Consider the following 20,598-nt stretch of genomic DNA (forward strand, 5'->3'; position numbering starts at 1 on the left):
CTGCTTTCTGCCAATATGCCCCAAACGTTTCGTGTTCAGTCTCATGTTTAAAAAGGCATAACGAATTGTTTCATAGGCCATGTGTATTCCATAGCAGAAAGTAACGAATTAATTGTGAGTTTGGTTGAGTAACTTGTAAATGTGCGGGTTTTGTTTGCATCCGTTCCAATATACGCAGAATTTGAACGCGGCTGCCGAACAGATGGTCCGCATAGTTGCGCTTGAGAGCACTGTAATATTGTCATATTTGTTTTTCAGATTTCTGACGTGCTCCACATTTATGATTATGAATATGTTTTTTTCTATACCTATGAATGGCCAAAAAGATACAATGTTGATCAATGGCGAGTGAATAAAGTGTTCATATGAGTGTTAAATTGTTAGTGATGCAAATTCATCCTGTCCCTCCAGGTTTTCAAATATCTCGACTTTGGCGAAGACATCTCACCCGTTCATGATGGTGCGAGTAGCCGGAATCGTGAATCAACCACCATATTCGGATCTGCGCTTCTACACAAAAGTATAGTTATTATCTAATACTCGCATACAAGAGGCATTTATGCGCAAGGCTACAAGGAAATGCTAAATACTAATCAGTAGGGATGGTGTGAACCTCTGAAAGGGTTCAGGCTCGTGTGAACGCGAACCTTTTTGAAAGGTTCTGTGTGAACGCGAACGTGAACCTCATGACGTCACGTGACGTCATATTGCTAATTCTAACCCTACATTGTAGAGAAATGATAGCCTATATTAATGTACATTGCACAGTTGTACACGATACCTAGCGACGACTCGGACCACATAATGTCACTATGCTGAAGTACATATTGACGTTTTAAACGTCGCCAACTGTATCAACTGGGACAATCATATGATATCACAATCCCATAAAATCATTATCTTTCGGCGCTTTGCCGACAAATTGGACGAGGACTTGCAAGGGAATATAAGCTTACGCCTTAACGGTCTATGCCAGACCGGAAAATGTATTCGGCATCTTAATATTTCTACGTAGATATTGAGCAGAGTGTAAAACGGGTTTCTATACTTGATACCGATATTACCCCCATTAACAAGCTATACATCAGTAGCCAACACCCCAGTCGCACGGGTTTGGTTCTTATGTTACAATAAACATATGAAATCAAGATTGAACCCCGTACGCATGCCAGATTATGTACATCAGACAACGATATCAATTTCATTGATTGGTTGAATAAGCACCATTCGCTGACTACCTACATGTAGTGCATTTCGCTCTTGATGTTGTGTGATTGCGGGTCAAGCTCATAGCATAGAGTCACTAAATATCCGAGCAAACTTTTGTAACAAAGCAAGTGAAATCTCTGAGAATGTCAAGGTGATGCATGCTCGTTTAATGTTGATTTTTTTTGCTGCCAGTGCCATGCATATAGTGGCCCGCAGTTGAAATGCAACAAATTTCAGCCAAATATGATATAATGAAATGAAAATTGCAATAAATGAAAAAGGTTCACAGTGCAGAACCTACCACGGTTCGTTTGTGAACGCGAACCTCTAAATTATCGAGGTTCACACACAGAACACGAACGTGAACCTCACGTTCACACCATCCCTACTAATCAGCGTTCGAGGTTGCCGTGTGGCAGCCGTGCTCTATACTGCTCCCTGTGACAGTTATGGTAGTGATGTTTCATGTTATATCTGGCCGCTTCGATGGTCGAAAGTAAAAGTAGCGGAATATCATATATACTTGAATAAGTACTGGAAGTGGAGGAAAACTACTTCATTACTTCTCAAAAGTAGACGTACTTCATGACTAAACCCTTATGGAACGATCATAGCAGTCGTAACTCCATGAATACTGAACACAGCCACACTGCATAATCCATCGCTGTATATCTACTTCGTATGATATCTCTTACTAATATAGATTTTAATTACACATTAATGTAAATACTACGGAGACCTAGTTGAAATACTTGCATTTTACAATGATTAAACCTGTTATTATTTGCTCTAGCACAGGAGTCGCCAACTCAAAACGGGTCGCGGGCCACTTTAAAAATTTCGTGGAGGCCGCAGGCCGCAAGAGTGCAATATCGCAGGCCACCCTTTTAGCAAACGCGTTTTTACATCCTTCGGTCAGTACAACGCTATGATCTCTAACATGGGTGACGGGCATAGTTACCACAAAAGAAGTAATCTTTAAATAAATAAACACAAATACAGTAAAAAATATCATTATCATCGATTTTATGCTGATCTATTTGCTGTGTACTTGTACAGGGATATATAGAACTCCGGGATGGCAAACTTCTATATATCCCAGGCTGTGCACGACATCGCATTTCAGCGAATCGATATATCTGGGTTAGAGAGACAACGTACTTGCTGAGAGACTATCTCCTCGTAAAGCTTGATCTTGTAGGGAGGCCCTAAGCGTCTCGGTCTTGGCAGTTTCTGGAGAATTGCGCGTCACGGCAATATGTCTATATATATCAGCTGATTCTCCCTTGATGGAATGCTGTTGCCATCGCCGAAGCAGTTTCAGTTTAGTGAGGAATAGTAATGTTAGGCACATGAGAAAAGCTATTTTTGAAACAAGAAAAAAAATATTTTAAAACTGAAATCAATTCCAGCATTTCGAAATGACTGACTTGGCGTTTTTCCGAAATCTGAAATCAGGCGGTGGGTGGCATGCGTCCCGCGGGCAACGTGTTGGTGAGCCCTGATCTAGCACTACTCCTGTCTAGGCCGTGAATTGAAAAATGCAGAATGCGATATCTCGAGTTGTCACCATTATAATTCCTCAGGTCATATCTGTTAGGAAAAAGCGGATTCTTCCATAAAATAAACGTAGGTGACAAGGTATATCATTGCAAATTGAAGCAAATTTTAGCTGCCCCCTCACCGGTAAACCACCTGAAAGGCACCGCTGACGCTTAGATTAATCAGTGCACTTCATGATTTCATGAATTCATTTTTCACTCTTAATCTTTCTAAGACCCTATTACTTCCCTATGCACTTAAGTCGTCAGCTCCCGAATACTGGATATTCGCCATAATCATTGTATTGGAAATGTCTATATTTTCCACGGATATCATGTAATTTACATACACATACATATATCACCAAGATGCGGAACGAAGCTTGCGTACTGCTACGAAATTTACTTTCAACACGATTTAAGGTGACCTCGCAGCAGAATACCATGTCAGATTATAGCATCGAAGAAAATGAAATAAAGATGGACAATTACAACTTGACATACAAAAGTGTGCAGTATACCGCGGCTGACACAGCAACGTCGAGTGAATTTTACTTCATCATCCACAATAAGAAGGCAAGCAAATATGTAATACGTAACTGATTTGTTCAACTATGTCCTCTAGGTCAGGAGCGTGCAACCTTTTTGGCCAAAGGTCGACAAGCGATTGGCTCGTCTCCGCCTCTTCACCTCTCCTTTTGCCCTATGTATGAGCACTATTTATGCGATTTCCGTAATTTTGGGTGTGAAAATGTTAGAACTTATTCATTCATAAACATTAGGAGATAAATACCACTGTGAATAAAGAATATAATAATAATAATATACATTGCAGGATTTCACTATTTTCTTCTACTCATCTAGAACGACAGGTGCCCCCTTTCCCTTGTTCAACTTTCATGTGAACATCATAAAATATATCCAATACATGGTGTCAATACATTGATAATAATAGCGTCTGTAAAGTTTTAAACAACTAGAACGCCACAGAACACAAATTTGAATGGAATTATGCATTGTCTTATGTGACATGATTTATTAATTGAATGTCATTCTACTCTCATAGGAATGGAGGTCAGTCGAAAATCCACACGGTCTCGATATCTCGGCGATTACATATAGTTCATCAAGAGTAACGACTCTATCCAATCATTATGAAATCTTGACGAACAACGCAGTTATGGGATATATTCTATTATCAAGGTAATCATCCACGTAAGCTTCGTTAGTTTATTCAGGATTAACCTATTAGGATTTTCATAGCTATACAGTCATCAATTTGATATACAAGAGTGCAAGATGTTTGGTTGATTTCTTTATATAAAGTATTGCCATTCGTTTCTTGGTTTGTATTAAAACGAACTTCAGGCAAGCAACCACATCTCTAAATTCTCTAGTATACCGTAAGGTGGCGCAAAACAGATTCACTGTTAGTAATGTCGACATTTATGGTGCTAGAAGCAAAACTTACGGAACTTGTCATGTTGCCCACCTTGCAAAAAGTTTGGACATACCTGCTTTACAACATCTATCAATATCGTTTCGATCATTTATACCATTTATGACATAGTTGACATTGATCTTTATTGTTTTTCAGAAGGGTAGCCTAGCCTACACATTTAAAGGGCTGTCGCTTTGTGTATTACACTTCTACTTAACCTTCGCTGTGCTTTCAAATGTAGCTACAAGTTTTATCCCCAAAGTAGGCTTACACGCCTATATTGCACTCCTTATATCGGTGAACATTTGCAAAAAGAAAAAAAAAATTCAAAGTACTTCTGTAATATTCATCAAATGTGATGGTCGTCTTATTGGCATTTATTGTTTGAGCTTGTAAACTTAGATAATTCGCAACGAATATCAGATTCAACGTTTTACATTTGATAACATGGAGCAGAGAGATTATACACTCGAGTTATTAGTCTTATTACCGACTAACAAGCCCTGAAGCAAAAGACGATTGCATACCATCGGCCTTGGTGTGAAGGACCATTGCAGACGAAAAACACCATGAATACCCTAAACTAAACAACAACAACAGCAAGGGTCGTATTCAAAACAAAAAATTAATCTATTCTAAATAAAACAAACATTTTTTTAGCAGGGCTCTTGTTCAAAACATGTTTTTATTCTTTTTTGTGTGTTCAAGTCCGGATTTCCTATGACGAAAAATAACATCTGAAACTGCAATATAGTAGTAGTTAATTGATCGATGTCAGTTTTTGTACCTAAGAAATATTTCTGAGTGCTAGTCTTTCCAAGTGCATTTTAGTAACAGTTGTCAAAACTGACAAATACATAGAACATGGATCACAAACATACTATAAGATCCCCAAATTCTGCTATCAGTGGCCGAATTTGTTCTTCTCGCCGGCAGAGAATTGTAACCGTAACGAATTTTCGAACTCTTCAGACCTGGTGTAAAAGGAAATAGTTGCCGATCATCATATTTAAATACCAACAGCTACACCAACAACGACATAGAACACGGCGCATACGCCGATCCCAATGTCATGAACTTCATTTTGAGTCACCATAACGTCACGAATCGTCTATTATGACGTAACACGTGGTTGTCATCGTAATATGGCTCCGTTGACGAAAAAGGCTCCTAACCTTCATAAAATATCAAAGAATATCGGCATTTTACGGCTGCGGTCATCATCAATAAAGCATCAATTCGGTTCTAGTGATATATGACATGCGTTAAAATTTTTGAACCGACGGCAATGTCGAAGGTTCGAATATTTCTGGTACAAGTCGTTCGAACGTTCATACTACGTGTTTTTTCGAATTGGAAAAGATACCACATTGAAAAAAATTGTTTTATACTGAAATTGCATTTGTTTATAATATTGTATAAACATGTTTTGAACAAAGTGTTTTAAAACCTCTCTTGTTTTAAATGCAACCCTACTTACAGCTGGTATTATGCAACACTGTTGTCATCATTCAAATGATTCCAAAACAAAACCTCAAATAGATCTTCAAATCTTCAGGGGAAGACGCTGTCATATTTGACTCCATTGATCGCACGTAGGCTACCTAGTAGGCCTATATATATATATATATATATATAAATTCATTAACTTATACTGTGTAGCGAAATTTTCCACTGGAGCTTATATATAAATGGATTGGCTTCACGTGATTTCGAAATTTTAGAAAATGTTCTTCATGGACTCGATCACAATCTTGTGCGGTTCAAATCGATATCGTCACGATATCATAGTCCTGTTCCTTAGCTGCCAATTCGACAACGTTCCTATATCACCTCCAAAGCTATAGTCATTTTAGCAAGTCTAATTTTCATCTGATGCTCATTCGAGCATGTCTAATATGTGATTTCAGTGTTATTTGGTATTCATGTGTGGCAACCTTGTCGCAGAGAAAAGGGATTAGAAATTACGAAGGATATGCTTGACAATGTTGCCCGCACCGTTCTCTCGACCATAGCAACTATTGATGATTTGTTCAATGGTAAGTCTCATAATTCTTGTAACAATTCAGTGAAATCGATATTTATATATAATATAAGACTGACATCTAGGACAGGGTACCATTTTTTTGTTTCTCAAATTCCATACAATCTTTATCGCCTGTTAGCGGGTAATAAATAGGGCTGGGCACAATGATTCGAGTACTCGAATCTGAATCGAGTATTAACTTTAATGATTCGAGTCGAGTAGTAAAAGACGATGTTTTCGAGTACTGAAATTATACGCTTCTCGCCACTGCATGTTAATTTATTAGCGAAAATTGCAGTTTCAATACTATTTTCCAATCTGGAAGCCTTGAAACCTTGATTGGCCTATCGCAACGTACGAAACATATAGTACAGAGCCACGAACGTTGCGTGACATAACACATTTCCGAAGCCCTGATCATCCCACAACATTGTAACAAAGTGCAACGAAATCGGTATGGTCGAAAAATACCAAAATATCTTTAATTTGATGCATAACAAGGCATTATATGCTATGTGGTGGCATAAAAGATACATATTTAAGGTTGGACATCTTTCATTACGTTATGACGTAATAATGAATGATACTCGATACTCGACTCGACTCGAAGCATAATACATGATTCAGATTCGAATCACCCAGGTACTCGAATTTGCCCAGCCCTAGTAATAAATGAGGTAAGTAACACATTTTCTATCAATATGACGTCACACTCGAAATGCTTTGCATTTTTGCGATTGTACTAATAAGTGGAATATTGAACATAGGTTGTGATTTATCTACGCTATTATCTCTTATTTGAGCTCTGGCGACTGCTAGGATTTGTATTCTCATTTGCTCTACAACAGACTTTACGGCTCGGATGATCGTCAGGCACGCTGGATATGTTTAACAGCCCAGGGGGGACGATATACTATTGAGTCGTTGCAGCTATATGGTTGTGCATTGTAACCAGGACCAAAACAACACTTTTTCAGCTCCATGATATGTTCCTGTCACATAGATAAATATATTTATGAGCCGATATGCCGGTGCGCACCAACAAATCTTGGGATTTCATACCTGTTCCTCGGCCCACCTTAAAATTTGATAAGCTGATTACTAACAAAATGTCAGCACCTTTGCCCAGGCTTACTCACGGTCTATTGGGAATCTGTTTCTCAGCCGGACCGGTCGAATCCTCAGGTTTAATGATTCCAATGACAAGACGATTATAACGCAATAATAAGTAAAATATTTCGACAACGTTCCCGCATTTTGAACAGTGATGTGAGAGGTCATATGCTGACGATACGATTAATTGAACTGCTCCAATTATGGTGATATCATTGTGGAACAGAATATGGCGGAAGCGACGGACTGTCCGTTCCAGTTATCTTCGACGAGGGCGATATGGAAAGGACGTTGAACATGATTCCTGAGGTCTTCCGAAGCCGCGTAAGACCAGGATACATGCAATTCCGAGCCTATAATCAAGCTGGGTACCCAAACGCTCTCTGTCCTGGAATCAAGTACTGATAATTTGAATACGTTTGTATCGAACTCCTTATAAAAAATCCAATTCCTTCTTCATCGCAGGATGGATACCTATTTTTCGGAATATGCTTGCATCGGTGGCATATCAAATAATGCTGACGTTATCGGGGGGACGTGTGGAGATTTTGCAGGTATACCATAATATGGACTTCAATGTATTTTCATGCCTCTTCCAATGACGTATAGATTGACTTAATACGCAGTGTTGTGACGAATTTCCATGTCCGACCCCTAATCGTTTTTATAAATCAACTTCAACTACGATGTTACCCTCGAACGGGACTCGTAAAATAAAATCCTCAGCAGCGTATAATTATCTGAAACCAATGGTATATGACCCCGGTGAAGTGCGAAAGAGTCAAGGAATCTGGATAAGTAACGAATTCAAGCATCGATGCTACGGCAATAAAGAAGTATTACTCATGATGCGTATGAGGTTATCAACAGTAGATCTGGCTTGGACATGGTGTTTCCTATATTTAAACGTGAAAAAGCGAAAATGGCGGTATATATTATATAGTGCTATTTATAGAGCATAATGGGAAGTCAATTCTGATATTGATTAGTCGCCTTACTTTCAAGTATTGTTCCAATGCCTTTGCGCTTTTCCGACTAATATGGTTATGACTTCGAGAATTAGATAAAACGACACTACTGGAGCAGTTGAATATAATTTTCTTAGATTTTTTCAGGTAGTTTCACGGCTTTTTGGTAAATAATTTTGTTTGTGAAACGAATTTATACAGTTTAGTTTAGTCTAGTCTGCTTCTTTGAAGTATTTGAAACTGAGACGGTGGATCGAATAGTTATAGATGTCGTATTTGGATACTATCTCTACTGTAGTCTGCGCGGGAATCGAATCGATGAGATAATCGAGGCCGATTGCCAATGTACTATTGGCCATTAGCAGACATAGAGTTGATTCGTGTCTGCGTAGAATTGTAGGGCGAAATAATTATATTTTGAGCTCACCATCGAGCGCGTTATTATATATATATGGAACGCCAAAGGATAATGGTATATTGAATGATTGTTTCGTCCGATCGTCTATAACAGTGGTCGGGAACCTTTTTTGTCCGAAGAGCCATATTGGCCCTATTTTTTCCGTCTCAACTCCAAAAGAGCCATACATGCCGAACAACTGTTACGTCACAATTGGAAATACGTGACGTCATTGTGACACTCATTCGAACTCACTACATTGGATTCCTCGTGTGCGCCACATTTTCTCTGTAAAAGCTGGTACTTATTGTTCAAATATAAAACTCGAAACGAGAGGTAAGACGCATACGGGCCAAGCCTCACCAATGATAAGGCAATTCATCGTAAGTAGCTTAGGATTTATTTTATAACTGGTATTAATCGAATGTGACTGTCATACTGATTCCGAAAATCTAAATGCTTATCGACTTCTCAATTCTCAAAGTATTCGGTGGTAACATGACGTTGGGCTACAAGCTTACATTTTATCACCGGTACTACACAGAACGTGCAACGTGGATAGCTATGGCGTTGTTTGTTATTGTGAATGTCACATCCACAACAGTTCATTTCGCGCCGTATAGATCAGGAACATAATGCTCTTTGATTCAATGTATCGCACAATTCAAGATTTCGAGTCGGATACATCGCCAGGAGGGAGGTTTGAGTCACCAGTCATTTCGATGGCGTGGGTTCTAATCCCATCGCTGCCACCACGGATAAAGAGCCTGTACTCTCTGTTGCACCACGAAACGATGTCTTGTCTACACACGATAAACGTTTATTACCGAAGAGACATCCTATAACAGCACGAATAGCCGTTATATATGGCAACTAAATGAACGGCGCAATCGCAATCAGAAAACTAATCATTAGCCTGCCAATTAACAGGAGCCGAAGTTCCACTCCAGTATAACACAAACAATATTGGCGCTTACAATTCACGAGTGATACTGGCCGCTGGCGTGACAGTAACTTAAATATGATGATTTTGAAGGGGGCGTCCGAGCCCCTAAACCTGAAGACGACATTATCTTTACCTCTCAAAGACATGTTCATATTGCCACGAAAATAATTATTTTGGCAGTGATGAAAATTTACCAGTCGCTACAATATTGATCAATTCAGTACAAAAATAAATACTTGGAAAAGAGCCATATCTTGCACCCAAAAGAGCCATATATGGCTCGCGAGCTATAGGTTCCCGACCACTGGTCTATAAGGACAGTGACAGGGCCAATTCTATTAGAATACCTACAACAACTTTCGGTCGGGACTGAAAGTCTCTGAGGAATTCTTTTCGTTTCCCGTAAATAATCCACTTGTAAGCAACAGTATCAATGTTCTAGGGTGGAGCGGAAAGGACGGCACGCTTCAGGATTCGGACGTAGATGAATACGCACACTCACCAGAAGATATCAATTCTGCAGTCCTTATTTTTTATCGTTGATGGCTTCGGACCATATGTAAATAAGATTATGGCGGCTTGTTATATTTTGTAATCAAATCCTCATTTACAGCTTTGACAGCTAGACTAATGGACAGAGTCAACTCAAAATCGCCCTAAATAACGAGAAATACGTAATGCGGACACGAACTGTGGACTCGCGAATCAGGAGTCAGTTGTCAGGAGTTTTTATTCAATACAAAAATATTTCCAGTAAATATTTGAAAATCAGCTGTTTTCAATTTCAGCAAACTAACTTTTATGATTTGATAAAAGTGTCCTCCTTTCCCGATTCCTAAAGATGGCAATGCTATTATAGGGCTTCGGTGTATAGCAGTTTGCCCGAGTATCACAGCACTGCGACATTAGAAACGTGTAGGCCTACTCTCATGCCAACTCACACGGTACACCGGTTTGTTACTGTGGGCATTTCATGTTAATCTTGGGGGGTTCAATAATTTAGGAGCCATACTTGTATTCGCTAGATGGCGTATGCTTGACGACACTTCCTGGTCTGGTCTAAGGGAATATTCTGGATATAGCTGTGATAGGGTACAGTTTGTTAATAGTAATTGGCCCACCGGACGTTCCCCCACTGTATCTACCGATCTTGTTTGGACAATATCTTATTCGTGCTATTACTGTGTCGTATTATAATTTGGATATAAGGAAATTCGATCACTTGGAACTTCAAGCAATATACTTTTCTACCGTACTTCAAGATCGCGTATATTTACATCGGGAAACTTATAGGACTTTGCGGCGCTGTAAGTTCATGGGAAGACAGCTTACACAGAATCACATAGGCAGTTCAGCGACCGCAACAGTAGATACAGCTAAAGGTCCGGTCGTGGAGTAAACACAACAAAGGTCCCTTGGTGGAGTATTGTATTGGAATATACAATTCAACGCCAGGAAGCGGAACAGTAACACAGGACGACTATCGGTACATAAGTAAAGGACAATTCCATATTGTGTGGATTGGTGCCGGTAATAGGACTTGCTTCATTTATACTGATATTGGAGAAAGGACACACTTCTGTTGGAGAAAACAGTAAGTTGGTGTACTCTGGTTTCATAATGACTCCTGGCAGAAATAGGAAGAAGTCGGCGAAGGCTTCTGGTGACGGCCGCAAAGGTGTTAATTCAAGTAATTCTACTTTGGTGGGTGAAGATAACGTAGATTCGGATCCTAATAGAATTATGCATGAGGATTACAAGCGTGGCCAAACCGTGATATCGGACAGGAGAACTAGAGGAACCTCCGCAGTTATTGAAAACATGAAGCAAGAGTTTGACTTCCATGTCAAAGAGGTATTGCGACAGTGCAGATGTTTGAATGACCTGCTAGAGTCGCGGGACGATCGGGAATATGTTTTAAAAACATATTTAGATATGCAGAAGAAGTTTGCTCTACTGCAAGATTTTTGGAGTGATCTTGAGCCTCGTCTTAGGCCAGAGGAATCGAATGCAATTTCTTGTTCATTCAAGGATATACAAGGTCGTGTAGAAGAGACTGGCTACGAAGCAAAGGATTATCTGGACGAATACAACGGCGAAGTGAAGGCTAAGTTCTCTGAGCCCACTCCAAGACGGAATAGGTTCGCTGTATTAGAAGATTCGAACTCTCCCGAAAGAGAGACTGCTCTGCTGGTTGAACAAATGAAACGGGACAACGAGCAGAAGATGAAGGACCTATCGGCTCAGAATCAACGAGACAACGAGCAGAAGATGAAAGACCTATCGGCTCAGAATCAACGAGACTTGCAAAGGCTAATTGATAGAGGGCGGAAGTCGACACCGAGTAGTGTACTGGATAACACCGAAAATGTAATGGATAGAGCACCTAATAACGATGGTGCTCATGGGATATATCATGGTAATGCAAACCTGGATCAGGTTTTGAAGGAATTGGCTGTTTCGAATGCCATGTTGGCGCGATCGTGTGGTCTACCAGAAATTAAGGTTGGTGTTTTTGATGGCAATATTCTTGAATATTTAGCCTGGGAAACTTCGTTTGATGCATTGATTCAGTCGAAGACATGCAATGTGCATGAGCTCTTGAACTATCTAGAGTCACATCTATCTGGTGAGCCTAAGGAAATGATAAAAGGTTTACTGCTCTTGCAGAGTAGAGATGCCTATGAAAAGGCACGTAAGAGATTGAAAAATAGATACGGCAACGACAATGTAGTTGGGAATGCATTTTTGAATCGACTATCTTCTTGGCCAAAAATCAATGTCAAAGATGGGATTGGTCTGAGAAAATTTGCAGATTTTTTGGATCAAATCGCAGCAGCTGAGCAGAAAATACCTGCTCTTGGTGTTTTGAACTATGCTATTGAAAGTAATAAAATCATTGGAAAACTACCGCAATTTCTGAGAGGTAAATGGCGGGATGAAGTTTACAAATGGCGAAGTAAATATGGTGAGGCGTCATATCCACCATTGAAAGAAGTGGCAGGATTTGTCGATGTCTGTGCCGAAAAGATGAATATTCCAGAATTGGATGATCTGGATTCGCCAAATGACAAAGGAAAAATTGGCACTCCTGAAGTAGTGAGCAATAGAGACTCTTACAAGGGAAAATTTAAGGTCACATCGTTCTCGACAGAATGTCAGGACGACACGAGTGTTACAAGGACAAAGTGTTACTTTTGTGAAGAACCACATCACATTGATGATTGTGAAGGCTTTGGAAAGCTATCCCATATCGACAAACGGGAATTTATCATGAAACGAGGACTATGTTTTGGTTGTGGCTCATCGCAAGACCACATGGCCAAGGACTGTACAGCAAGAATAACTTGCAGGATATGCAAAAGGAGGCATTTGACATCTCTGCATGTTAAACCTGATGAGGTGGACTCGAAATGTACGCAAGTGTGCTCCAAGGAAGGACAGAAGGAAGGTAAGCAAAATTCTATGATCGTTCCGGTATATGTGAGTACTGCTGCCAATCCTTCCAAGAAGGTCAAATGTTATTGTGCACTAGATGGTCAAAGTAATCGGACTTTCATCATTGATGATCTAAAGGAAACCTTAGGACTGGAATCTGTCAATACTAAGTTACAGATGTCCACATTGTATAAATCTGATGCAGTTATTAACTCAAGCAGGATCACTGGAATAAAAGTCTCAAGTATCGATGAAACCTCTTCTGAGTAGTAGGTATGATCGCTCGTGACGGGCCATTGTTTCTTATGGGCGGGGTGGCGAGCGGCTGGGAAACCGGGGGTGGCGAGCGGCTCTTATTTCTTATGGCGGGGGTGGCGAGCGGCTATTGCGTCTTATGGCGGGGGTGGCGAGCGGCTATTGCGTCTTATGGCGGAGGTGGCAAGCGGCTCTTATTTCTTACGGCGGGGGTCGCAAGCGGCTGGGAAACCCGGGGTGGCAAGCGGCTTTTTTGTCTTATGGCGGGGGTGGCAAGCGGCTATTGTGTCTTGTGGTCGCACGGTAACCCTTTTCAGTATAGGGATCGGTCGCACGCGGCTTCGTTGTTGGCATGTCGTACTCTCAGGTATAGGCTGCGTTGACATGTCGTAATTTCAGTAAAAGGTGTGAAATAGTCAGCCGCATGGTAATGTTTTGGTAATTGGTTTGTCACAGAACCGGCGTAGACGGTGATTCGAATATCAACAATACCAACGGACACAAATTAACACTTCAAATAGGTGTGAAATATTTGTAATATCCTATGAGTGCTCACAAGATAACACATCAGACAGACATCTCTCGTGGTTTGGTGTTACAGAGGCAGGAATCACGCACAAGTAATATTTTGTCACAGAACCGGCGTAGACGGTGATTCCAATACCAACAATAGCCGCGTTCACTTGCTAACACTCCAAATAGGTGTGAAATATTGGTAAAATCCCGCGATCGCTGACAAGATAATACCTAAGACATAACCATCTTTCGCGGCTTCGTGTTACAGACATATCGATCGCTCACGCGGTGAAATTTTCGTAAGCAGTTTGTCACAGAACTTGATTTCGCTCGTAAGATTTAATAAGTGACGAATAACAGATCGCCAGTGTTGGTAACTTGAATAGCGACAAATTGTCACTTATTTCTACTCTAACCCTAATCCTTTGTGAAGTGTACGCTTATTCAAAAAAGGTGCGAAATAATTCTAAAATCCTACGATCGCTCACAAGATAACACCTATAAGACATAACCCTCTCTCGTGACTTGTGGCTACATACATCCCAATCGCTACAATGTAATATGTTGGTAGTTTGGTACAGAACTGGATTTCACGAGTCTGATATAATAAGAATATTACCTATTAAGTAATAAGCACCGAATAACAGAACCGGCGCAGACGGTGACTGGAATATCCAAGATTTGATACTTTCCGCGATCGCTATATGTTTCGCGTTGACTTCGGTTGCGTGAGGCGAATCATGAGAATATTCAATCAATGTGTCAATTTGTCAGCTTGAAATGAAACTCACTACACAAACCAAGTTGATTCGTATTTGAATGTGTTGATCCGGTACAACTCTAAGCCTTTGAGAAATCCATTTACCGTGATCAGTTGATTCGAACGTAACCTGAATATTGCTGACTCCAACTTCAGTCGCATCGGATTATTCGCACATTCCGCGCTGCTGTTTCACACCTATAGAATCAATACAATCTAGCTTAATGAGAATCGGGAATCGTAAGTATGCACATACAATCGTTGTATTTATTACTGGGGAAATCAAACGCCTAACAAAAACACGCAACTTACCATTTGGCCAACTCTAGCATTACCAAAAAATCTAGATATTGTTGATTGAAAATCCTTGAGTCCCAAATGTTATAGTACCGCATCCGAATCCATTCGCGGGATGTACTAAAGGTAAATCCAAATAATCCAGAATGAAATATTTGGACTCTGACATAATCTGAATTGAAATAGATTAACAAACATAACTACCAACTTTCACCCAGTCACATTTCGAAATTATATGCATATTGATTTGAAACAAGTAATGAAATATTACAACTATATTCGCGATCGAACTTTTCGTTTGGCAAAGATAGTTTCAGAAATACTATCACTATGACATCTCAACATTTTAACATCTTGCCATACACAAAAGAGTAAAATACAAAAATCTTGTCAAGTCAACCCGTTTGTAACTTACCCAACCAACTCAACAGTATCCTTATGAAAAGTAGACAAGACTACGCGAGTAATCACCACAATCCAAAATCCATAACAAGTTCGGTTGTATTCATAGTCCGCCAACTCGTATTTTTTTTTTATTCAACTGTAAAAGTCGTTACTATTCTGTAACCTGAAGTAATTACTACTCGGTGTGCACAGCTTGAGATTAACATATGTTTTGAGTATATGATATTTGAATGTCTGACCAACGTAGTTAATAATTCATTTCTTACGATCAAACGCCGGTGTTACATTGAAAGTTATCATACTGCAAACATAGGGATTGACACAGTGATTTGCCATATGACGTATATTTTGTAATGCTCGACCATGACTTGATTATTAAATTATTCACGGTAATTAGACTTGGTGTTTTGGTAAAGGTTATTATGACAGCAACAAACTTTTCACTATCATGATTATTAAAACATCAATTTGTAAAGCCAGACTTACATGTGCGAAATGTTCTTGATTCGGATATTATTCCGGATTGGTACAAAACAATCGTTGTATTGCAGACAACCGAAAATACTTTAAAAATGCAATCGTTCACAATAATTAGGACTAAAGATGAAACAACAATATCGGTATAATTACATTCAACAACCAGTACAATTATTAAAATCCATCGTTTGCGATAACCGGTGCTAAAGATGTAATAATTCCATTATTCATACATTGAACACCCGATACAAAATGCTTTATTATCGCAATTCGTAACGAGTAATTGAAACGACTACGTGTGGAGTTAGTATATCACAATATCGTTACTATTGAATCCAACGATTGATACGATTTATTGGTGGAATTTGCGACAGCGAATTGAAACATCCATACCTTACAGAGTGTGAAATATCACTTTTGGTATCGAGTACCAGTAGAAGCGGGTGAACAATACTTGATTCGTGACTCGTCGTTGTACTTGCTGAATGTAAAAAATTACAAGGTTACACTCTAAGACCTTGATCAGCACAAGAGCAATTTGGAATATCATTACTGACTGCAGCCTATTCTACTAGACAAAACTCACGACAATAATAGAATCAAAATATGTGCTACACTGAAATCTACAAAATGTGTTTGTATTGTTGTTAGTGATCATACATTATCATTTGAATCTTCTAAAGTAATTGTAATCATAAAACCAAACTACTGAAAGTCATTACCAACACAAAAACAGTTTGCATGATATTCACCAAACACATCCTTACTCAGTATGCATAAATTATTTGTAGAGTGCATACCATCAAAGAAATCTGGAACACGACCAACACCGAAAATGATAAATGCGTTTCGCGTTACTATTGACACAAGTTCATTTCTATCAAGCGAAATAAACGCCATCACAAAACTCAGAGCATGCAAAGGTCTTGATTGATGTGAATTTCGATTTGTGTCTTATGATACCAGCAAGCATTTTAGAAATATTATGATTCGTTAAACCAAAGTCGTACGCCCGATTAATAGTTGATTGGAAACTTGATCACGTACCTCAATCATTACAGAAGGGTATAACACCATTGTCCGACAATCTTTTGCAAAAAGGATCGAAACCAAGTCACTCAAAGTCGTTGCCGTCACATAAACAATTTGTACGACGTCTGATAAATGTATCCTATAGTTAGGTGTACTAGAAATATTTGTAAAACACACTCCGGTAAAGAAATCGACGAAAAGATATCCTACACCTAGATCTGGTAAAACTATTTTGCACTATTTGTTCGTTGGTATAGTATCCATTTGAATTTTTCCATTTCCTCTCGTCAAAGTAGATGTAATCATAGTCACGAAAGAACTTACTAGGACGTGCTTGAATTCTAGACATAGTTCTGATTTACCCGACACAAGACCCAAGGGCAACCCTAGTTTCAACCGAGCACACATATCCAAAATATCACACACTTCGCTATTCCTAAAGCACAAACACCCGATACAAAATATTACTTGTTGTGTTTTTGGGGTCTCATCTTCACAATATCACACACAATACGAACGATGGGTATGTGAAACATGGCGTCGACTTGAATCACACCAACCTGGAAGATTATTTACTCACTTTTTACATAACGGAAATTGATCAACATCACGTCATCGGTGTGTATCGGTTTTTCTAGATACAAACTATATGCTAGTGTAGCGGAAAATAATTTAGTGTAAGAAAAACAATTTTCACTCTCTTGACTCATGAAAACAACAGACGAGTCTTCCTTCAATATTTTTTTTGTGTCAACTAGTTGCTTTGTATGATACGATCGATATCCCCGCGACTTTTTCAGATCGCAATATGAAAGATATTTACATCACACAAAATATTACTCCACTCGATATCCCCATACTATACTAAACCGCGGAATGATTAGCCAGACTCTACAAAGTGTTTTGATATCGTTTTTACACGAAAGGTTACGTATGTAAATATTCAAATAATCCAAAACGAAACTATGGTACTTACAGAAATATCATATAGTTGTTGTAACAAAGTTGTATGAATATACTATTGAATTGCATACTAAAGTTTTGTACCTTCAAGAACCTCTTCAAAGTTGTATGTGTACAATGTTTATCGTGAGTCCTACACATTCATGATACCCGTCCGAGTTTGACTTTTAGAAAATATTATGCCGACATACTGATGTCTTTCAAAAACCAAATCATGGTCACTACTTGGGAGTTCTATCAATGTCATGACAGTAATCTATAGTTACTTCCACCAAAGAGTATGTATTCGACTTACGTTCCACAAATCTAACGCACAAAACAATTTACTTTACTAACGAGAAGCGCCGAGCCTACCATCAAAACAACTAGAAGGTGGAACTATATTAAAAACGTCGCTAGCCTTTGTGCACCAGCTGTAAATCACACAAGTAACAAGTTTCAAGATTCTGGTTATTGAAAAAGCGTTAAAGTGTTTCTCCTGCGCCAAGTCGTTATGTTGACGAAAGCGTATATTGTAATATCATGATCGATTTGCATTCGTTGGTCACAAACTGTCACTACTCTAAATAATTCTTTTTCACTCAAACACAAACGCATACTTGTCACCATTCGTTTTCATCAAGTACGAGTTCAAGAAACTTACCACGACATGAATTTTTATTTTTATGTTGTGTAAATAGGTAATAATTAATTCAAGTAACACTATATCAACATTATCGAGTTGTGGTAATAGATTTACATGTGGTCTTGTGGTTTTCATCGGGACATACAGCACGAACTAACTGTAGACTCCTCTCTGTTGTACAGCTACTTGGTAATCGAAATGCATTAACATGTAAACAACGATCTTGTTTCGTCATACCAAAAATATGTTCACTGTCGCGATACTCCGCACAAGACGTGCATAGCCTTTTCACACTCGTAATAGTATACCAACGTCAAGCGATAACGTTTAACAAGACCAACGACACTGAACCCACGACGTTTACCTATGTAAAATTACCACTTTCACTTGCCAATCCATCGTTTACCTGACTAAACATATTATTTTCCTTTGGAGATCTGATGTTTACCCAGAGTAAGAAACCTTTTTCACTTGGAAATCTATTTTTCCTTGGCTAACAAACCTTTTTTCACTTGTAAATATGTTTTTTCCTTGGCTAACAAACCTTTTTTCACTTGGAAATCTATTTTTTCTCTGGTTAACAAACCTTTTTCCCCGGGTAACAAACCTTTTTCCCTGAGCAACAAGCCATTTTCACTTGGTGGTCCGTCGTTTACCTGAGTAAAAATATCATTTTCCTTTGGGGATCTGGCGTTTACCCGGTGTAACAATACATTTTCGCTTGGAAAAATACTTTTACCTAGAGTAACTAATCATTTTCTCCTGGGTAACAATCCCTTTTCGTCTGGAAACTATCATTTAACTGAGTACCAATACCGTTTTCACTTGGAAATACATTTTTTCCCTGGGTAACAATACCATTTTCGTTTTGAAAACTGACAACCACACCGGTCAATTTGATATTTTTGTATATTGTTACAACGAACAGTGACGGAAATATACACAGACTACCGGTTTCAGAGTACACCCCATCGGTCGTATTACGTCAATATCATCGGTTAACCACATACAATATACTCTTGTACACCGAAATGCACGCTTTGGAAAATTGGACAATAGGCTGCGATAGTTCTGTGATGTCCGGGTTCGTGCTTTAGATTTTCCAGAGTCAAAATGTCTGAATAAAACACCTCCTCGACGACGGTTGGTATGTGGATAACGGTGTTCGGAAAACGGTTGGATTTATGTCGCCCATCGCGATAACAATTCCTGGTCGAGTTTTCCTCCGGCATGCTTGCTATATTGTGTCTTTATTGGTCAATGTATGTCTCGACATTCAGTTTGAAATCGGAAATGATAAAGTATGTAACCGGATCCGGATATCAACTCTGAATCGATAAACCAATGAACAATATTCAAAGTAAACATGTCACACCCTGTGTTTCCACGAAAAAATACCATCCAGACATACGTCGCGCTTGTTTGCCCACATCAGTATACGCGCAAATGGAGGTGTGTGACATTGCATGCAATGTGTTGGTATACAAACATCGATCCACAGACATTATCATAGCCGGTAGTTTTGATGTAGATCGAATGTCACCCGATAACAATATCAATAAGCCACATTGCAATGACTCTGAGTCCGCGCTATTACATCGATATTTCGACACCGTTCGCTGATTTACTCGATGGTGTTATCGTGTTGTTACATTGCAAGATAGTCATGACCCTATCTCCGGACAGATCACCAGACCAATTGGATACATCGGTCGATATCCGTCGTGTTGTCGACACCGAAGTTTTCTGCTGAGACTGCAGCGTTTGACCAATGTGAACTATCGAAGTACGGTGCTCGAAATGATTGCGATCAGTCTTTCAGTCACGATGCATGGATGTCGCTACTCCCACATAACGACTCCAGATAAATATCGTGCAAATCTCGGACTGATACTGTGATCCAATAAGGTGTGTCTCTGTGAAGACTGCAATCGTACACCACAATAGAACACTACCTCGTGATTTCACACGCAATCAAAAAACACATCATCGTAAGGGTCCATTTCGCCCGGTGCCATTTCGAAACGGTCATCGCCACAAGAGATCGGTAACATTTTGAAACTATCATCACCACAAGGCTATCGATTTCGTTTCAGTTGGTCATGTCAATCCGTTTTACAAAGTACCGTTTTTCGAGTCCCTGCACCATAGTGTTACGACACAGGCAAGATGCATCGGTGGAAATAATA

General features: G+C 39.3%; 2 protein-coding genes and 1 long non-coding RNA gene across 3 annotated transcripts in view; 2 read left to right on the forward strand and 1 right to left on the reverse strand.

The window, feature by feature from the left end:
- The window catches only part of LOC145439333 (intelectin-1-like), a 33,471-nt gene extending 29,518 nt beyond the window's left edge, over nt 1–3,953 (forward strand). Inside the window, exons 8-9 of the mRNA XM_080316837.1 lie at nt 259–520; nt 3,174–3,953. The gene's annotated coding sequence lies outside the window, so the exon portion shown is untranslated. The remainder of the gene's footprint in view (nt 1–258; nt 521–3,173) is intronic.
- Nucleotides 1–20,598, reverse strand: part of LOC145439340 (uncharacterized) — a 92,896-nt gene that overhangs the window by 42,303 nt on the left and 29,995 nt on the right. The gene's annotated exons all lie outside the window — the stretch shown is intronic.
- On the forward strand, nt 3,821–10,241 carry LOC145439335 (intelectin-1-like). Its single transcript, XM_080316838.1, has 5 exons — nt 3,821–3,953; nt 6,139–6,230; nt 7,557–7,728; nt 7,796–7,884; nt 10,084–10,241. The coding sequence occupies exons 1-5, from the start codon at nt 3,931–3,933 to the stop codon at nt 10,182–10,184; spliced, it is 477 nt and encodes a 158-aa protein (XP_080172964.1). The 5' UTR covers nt 3,821–3,930; the 3' UTR covers nt 10,185–10,241.

Source organism: Botryllus schlosseri, chromosome 5 (assembly GCF_051294905.1).
Source record: "Botryllus schlosseri isolate E-star chromosome 5, Bs_hap1, whole genome shotgun sequence".
NCBI classification, from domain to species: domain Eukaryota; kingdom Metazoa; phylum Chordata; class Ascidiacea; order Stolidobranchia; family Styelidae; genus Botryllus; species Botryllus schlosseri.

Bases quoted from the DNA above. Each gene is read 5' to 3' on its own strand.
- LOC145439335 (XM_080316838.1), top strand. From the start codon at position 3,931: ATGGGATATATTCTATTATCAAG. The intron at 7,729-7,795 runs GTACTGATAATT...TCTTCATCGCAG, and splicing joins GCTCTCTGTCCTGGAATCAA to GATGGATACCTATTTTTCGG. The intron at 7,885-10,083 runs GTATACCATAAT...TCAATGTTCTAG, and splicing joins GACGTGTGGAGATTTTGCAG to GGTGGAGCGGAAAGGACGGC.